The sequence below is a fragment of the Monopterus albus genome, unplaced genomic scaffold (assembly GCF_001952655.1).
Source record: "Monopterus albus unplaced genomic scaffold, M_albus_1.0 scaffold350.1, whole genome shotgun sequence".
In the NCBI taxonomy this organism is placed as follows: domain Eukaryota; kingdom Metazoa; phylum Chordata; class Actinopteri; order Synbranchiformes; family Synbranchidae; genus Monopterus; species Monopterus albus.
Window position 1 is genome coordinate 85649 of NW_018128230.1, and position 5696 is coordinate 91344.

General features: G+C 40.2%; 2 protein-coding genes across 6 annotated transcripts in view; both read right to left on the bottom strand.

The window, feature by feature from the left end:
- Window positions 1-755, bottom strand: part of LOC109974841 (brain-specific angiogenesis inhibitor 1-associated protein 2-like) — a 48815-nt gene extending 48060 nt beyond the window's left edge. For 4 of the 5 annotated variants that reach the window (XM_020625256.1, XM_020625255.1, XM_020625254.1 and 1 more), the window contains exon 1: window positions 455-755. In XM_020625256.1, coding sequence (XP_020480912.1) covers window positions 455-526 — 72 coding nt within the window. In that variant the 5' untranslated portion in view covers window positions 527-755. The remainder of the gene's footprint in view (window positions 1-454) is intronic. The other variant, XM_020625258.1, reaches the window with a different exon arrangement.
- A 1200-nt stretch (window positions 756-1955) lies between these two features.
- The window catches only part of LOC109974832 (charged multivesicular body protein 6-like), a 9110-nt gene continuing 5369 nt past the window's right edge, over window positions 1956-5696 (bottom strand). The window contains exons 5-8 of the mRNA XM_020625240.1: window positions 5486-5551; window positions 3435-3515; window positions 2468-2543; window positions 1956-2360 (exon numbers count right to left, since the gene is read on the bottom strand). Coding sequence (XP_020480896.1) covers window positions 2311-2360; window positions 2468-2543; window positions 3435-3515; window positions 5486-5551 — 273 coding nt within the window. The 3' untranslated portion in view covers window positions 1956-2310. The remainder of the gene's footprint in view (window positions 2361-2467; window positions 2544-3434; window positions 3516-5485; window positions 5552-5696) is intronic.

Below are 5696 nucleotides of genomic sequence, written 5' to 3' on the forward strand. Positions count from 1 at the left end.
TCCATTGAGTAGCATCCATAACAATCCATGCGCTATGCACTGTGCTGTTTATTGTCTATATGTAGGAAGAGACAGTGAATGAATAAATGAGTTACTTTGATTTTGTAAGCACAGAGGCAATTTTGGCTCAAAGGTGTTGTATTAATCATCAAACCTGGTGTTCCGCAAACGTGGAGGTGGAAGACAGACCATTTTGGTCAACAGGCAACTAATCAAGAAAAAAAAAAAGAAAGAAAGAAAGAAAGAAAGAAAGAAAGAAAAACACACACACACACACTGAACAGCTGATCTGCCTCTCCCTAAAGAGATTATCGACGAAAAAAACACGAGGCTTGAATGCGTATTGACCAACAAGTGACAAAGTCTATTTCATGGTGGAACTGCACGATGTGTCTGACAAATCAGTCCATACCATCATATGCCTCTCAAACTTTATTCATTAGTTGGGCCTTACCTTATAGACATTTTCCGTCAAGCGGTTAACCTCGTCGGTGCGAGACATCGTGAAATCTTCAGCCAGGACCATAAACGTTGTCTTCTGTTTGAAACGTGTATCCGCGTAAAAAGGAGAAATGTGCAAATACACGCGCTTGACCTAACAATAGGCAAGGCACTCGCCCACGAGAGAGCGAGACGATGGTGCGCTCCCGAAACCCTCCTCCAACTAAACACACCTTTCCTCTCCACAGCTGACAGTCCGCTGCCGCCTTCACTGACTCCCGGGGAGCGCAGCCTGAAGCGCAGCAGTGTTCACAAATAAGATCAGAAATGCAATCTCACACACACACATTACATGTGTCGTTTATTTTATAGGTTACACGGCGCACGAGGCCGGTAAGTATTTAGTTAACTAAATAATGTTAAAATTTAAAGAACCACTTGCACACTCAAATCCCAATGTGCAACATTTCCTACAGCACGAGAATGCAGCACAGTCTTGTTAAAGTGCAGGTTGCGGTATGTTATATTTGTATTTATATCATAACTCTGTCAATTGGGCTCCACCATTCCGACAATATATGGAAAGAAATATGTTTCACTACAAAAAAAATATCAATAGTCTACTTAAATACTGTTTTTGTCCTAAGGGGGGGAAACCTGTCATTACATACAGGTAATTGAATTGACATTTGTGTGGTGATAATCGTAAAAGGACTGAGCCGATAGAATTAGGCAGATAAATTTCATATATAGATAAAGTCACCCTGTCGTTTTGTTTCTAGAAAAAAAATAGCCCATTTCAAACAAAAAAATAAAACCAGTTTTCCCCTAATGCATCATCTGAGTGAATAGAAGAATTATTGTTCTAAGTGAAACCAAAAGCCATAACAAACAGATTACAGTAATGCACCTTGACCCCCCCCATCTCACTTAAGCTTCAGAGGAGCAATTTGGTACATCTTAGTTGTTTTCTGTCCATTACAGCCTCTCTGCACACTGCTCTCATCTGAGAAGCTGATAAAACAATGTGTCACCATGGAGTTTCTCTTATTGCACATTACAAAATAATCTTTTATGTATATAACTGCATTATGTAAGACTGTAAGCCAGTCATAGTCTGACTGTTTTCAGTAATATCATAGGTGATGTTTTCCTCACAGTGGATAATTTGTGTTAGCTTCATTGTACATGCTAATTAGAGTCATGGTGCCCACTTAGTGTAGGATTGTTAAAGCTGTATTGGCTTTCTTGTCTAAACATCTCCCACATACCAACAACATGAGCTTTTTACTTTCTGTCAAAAAAGGTACACACTTCACAGGATAGGATGTGAATGAAGACACCTGTTTGTGAACTGTAGAGTCAACGCTAGCAAGGAGTGCCCCCTTCTGGAGAATACACAAACTGAAATGGTAAACAAAACACTATGACAAACTACGATTCTGTGAGAGCCATGTGATCTTATGTGTCTAAACACATCAGTTTGTGAAAGAAAGCAATACCAAGACAGCACCTGTTGCCACAGCTCAATTTAATATGTAAAACCACTTAATTTAATGTGTAAAACATTTAAAAATTATTTCTGTCATTCTGTAATGCCTTAACCACTGAAGTTACAGTGTGCCATTGCTTTGAGAAACCCAAGACAGACAGAACATTTCCCTTGCTTTATGAAGACACCTCAGGGGAGCAAAGCATCACATCAGACACAGTGCTGATCCTGTAAAATGTGATAATAATGATGTCTGCAGTTCCCACTTTCACCTACTAACAATTAAAGAAATACTAAAATAAACAGGATGCCCACCAGTACACATACAACCATGTATCTGGAGCTCAGTGTTGAAAATCGGCCTCAAATTCATTCTGTTAGGCTGCCAACATCTCTCTGTCTGGCTTGCTCTTTGACTCTCTCCTCTCTAAAACACACAGTGAAAAAAGGAAATGTAATCAATACAGTATAAGATACAAATACATCAGTTGTGTACAGAATCCTTTGCAGTGTGAACAAATAAACAAAAGATACCTGGTGCAGCTTTAGCTGCCTCTGGGAATTCTGGCAATGGCTCACTGGGGATTTCTGGAAGTGCTACATCTTCTCCCTGGCACATAAATAAAGATAAGGCAACCTACTGTATGTGGAGAAGCTCAAAAAATATTCAGCTGTCAAGATAAAAACTTATTTTACTTCCCCAAAAACTGCAATTTTTGAGATGCAGATTTGTCATGAGGCAATACCTGCCAAGCCAAGGATTTGTGTTTATTCTTAAAAATCACAAATTTGCCTCAACGTGCTTCACAGTCTATACGATACCATCTATCCTATCCTGACTGTATATCTATCCATACTGTATATACTGCTGTACTGAGCTCAGTGGTTACCTTCAAATGTAATTAACACTCCAAATGAACTCATAATATTTTGATGTATTATGTATAAATAAATACAGCAGCATTTTCATTGCAACACACTTTCTATGTATTATTTGTATAACTGGATTGAATTCAGCCTCAGAATGGAATATAGTAATTTGTGCAGTGTGATGTGAGGGTTGAGTGTGTGTGTGTGTCATTTGGAACAATAATTAGATTAGAAAAGAAGAAGAATCTAGTAAAGTTATAATTATTCTGAATCAACCAAAATCATATTCAGAACTGTTTCAACTACAACCTGTTATTACATGAAAATAAAGCTCTCTATTAATTCAAATTTCTTCCAATTTGATTAAAACAATTTTCCCTCCCCAAGGGACAGATATAAAAAATGTGAGGTCAAAATACTAACATGCAGTCCCACTTGATTCAAGGCAGAATCTCAACTGTAACCACAGAAAGGCTCCAGGGGAAGAGCCAAGTGGCTGAAGCCTGCAGTTACACCAGGCCTCAGTGTGCGCCGCTATAAATGTGAATTTGAGCATTACAAGAAAAAAGAATGCATGCTTAGCAATTTTTCACTGCATTAATATAGGTTAAATATGCAGCTTTACACCCACCTGAGTGATAGCTTCCAACTCTGCTAAAACAGCAACCTCGTCCTCCTGCGTCAGGGCTCCAGCAAGCATTTCATCTATTTTCTGCAGGAGCACAAAATGTGTTAGTTGACAGCTCTGGTTTTGTTGCCCAAGTACAGTGGGTACGGAAAGTATTCAGACCCCCTTAAATTTTTCACTCTTTGTTATATTGCAGCCATATGCTAAAATCATTTAAGTTCATTTTTTTCCTCATTAATGTACACACAGCACCCCATATTGACAGAAAAACACAGAATTTTTGACATTTTTGCAGATTTATTAAAAAAGAAAAACTGAAATATCACATGGTCATAAGTATTCAGACTCTTTGCTCAGTATTTAGTAGAAGCACCCTTTTGAGCTAATACAGCCATGAGTCTTTTTGGGAATGATGCAACAAGTTTTTCACACCTGCATTTGGGGATCCTCTGCCATTCCTCCTTGCAGATCCTCTCCAGTTCTGTCAGGTTGGATGGTAAACGTTGGTGGACAGCCATTTTCAGGTTTCTCCAGAGATGCTCAATTGGGTTTAAGTCAGGGCTCTGGCTGGGCCATTCAAGAACAGTCACTGAGTTGTTGTGAAGCCACTCTTTCGTTATTTTAGCTGTGTGCTTAGGGTCATTGTCTTGTTTGAAGGTGAACCTTCGGCCCAGTCTGAGGTCCTGAGCACTCTGGAGAAGGTTTTCGTCCAGGATATCCCTGTACTTGGCCGCATTCATCCTTCCCTCGATTGCAACCAGTCGTCCTGTCCCTGCAGCTGAAAAACACCCCTATAGCATGATGCTGCCACCACCATGCTTCACTGTTGGGACTGTATTGGACAGGTGATGAGCAGTGCCTGGTTTTCTCCACACATACCGCTTAGCATTAAGGCCAAAAAGTTCTATCTTGGTCTCATCAGACCAGAGAATTTTATTTCTCACCATCTTGGAGTCCTTCAGGTGTTTTTTAGCAAACTCCATGTGGGCTTTCATGTGTCTTGTGCTGAGGAAAGGCTTCAGTCGGGCCACTCTGCCATAAAGCCCCGACTGGTAGAGGGTTGCAGTGATGGTTGACTTTCTACAACTTTCTCCCATCTCCCGACTGCATCTCTGGAGCTCAGCCACAGTCATCTTTGGGTTCTTCTGTACCTCTCTCACCAAGGCTCTTCTCCCCTGATAGCTCAGTTTGGCCGGACGGCCAGCTCTAGGAAGGGTTCTGGTCGTCCCAAATGTCTTCCATTTAAGGATTATGGAGGCCACTGTGCTCTTAGGCACCTTAAGTGCAGCAGAAATTTTTTTTTGTAACCTTGGCCAGATCTGTGCCTTGCCACAATTGTGTCTCTGAGCTCTTCAGGCAGTTCCTTTGACCTCATGATTCTCATTTGCTCTGACATGCACTGTGAGCTGTAGGGTCTTATATAGACAGGTGTGTGGCTTTCCTAATCACGTCCAATCAGTATAATCAAACACAGCTGGACTCAAATGAAGGTGTAGAACCATCTCAGGGATGATCAGAAGAAATGGACAGCACCTAAGTTAAATATATGAGTGTCACAGCAAAGGGTCTGAATACTTATGATCATGTGATATTTCAGTTGTTCTTTTTTAATAAATCTGCAAAAATGTCAAAAATTCTGTGTTTTTCTGTCAATATGGGGTGCTGTGTGTACATTAATGAGGAAAAAAATGGACTTAAATGATTTTAGCATATGGCTGCAATAACAAAGAGTGAAGAATTTAAGGGGGTCTGAATACTTTCCGTACCCACTGTATAAACATGGGCATACATATAATCTACTGAGGACAAACATGAGCTTACGGATGTCTAGAAAAGTTGTAGTTTAAGTAGCATGCATCCTTTAAACATATACATGTCCAGTATATATGAAGAAAGTTACTAGTTAAATAGAAAATAGCACCATTTATTAAAAACAGTACTTGGTCACTACTTATAGTAAAGCTTTAATGAATCTGAATTGATTTTAGGCTTATACACAGCATTAGAAATCACTCTGTGCAGGTGTATTTCACAAACAGCAAGCAAACGTTTACCCTCTGATATTCAACTGATTCCTGGGTCTCGTCCAGGATTCTCTCCACATCTTCTACTGACATGATCTGTTAGAAATAAGGAACAGAAAGACACATCCATCCATCCATTTTCCTCCGCTTATCCAGGACCGGGTTGCAGGGGCAGCAGTCTAAGCAAAGATGCCCAGACTTCCCTCTCTCCAGACACTTCCTCCAGCTCCTCTGGGGGAAT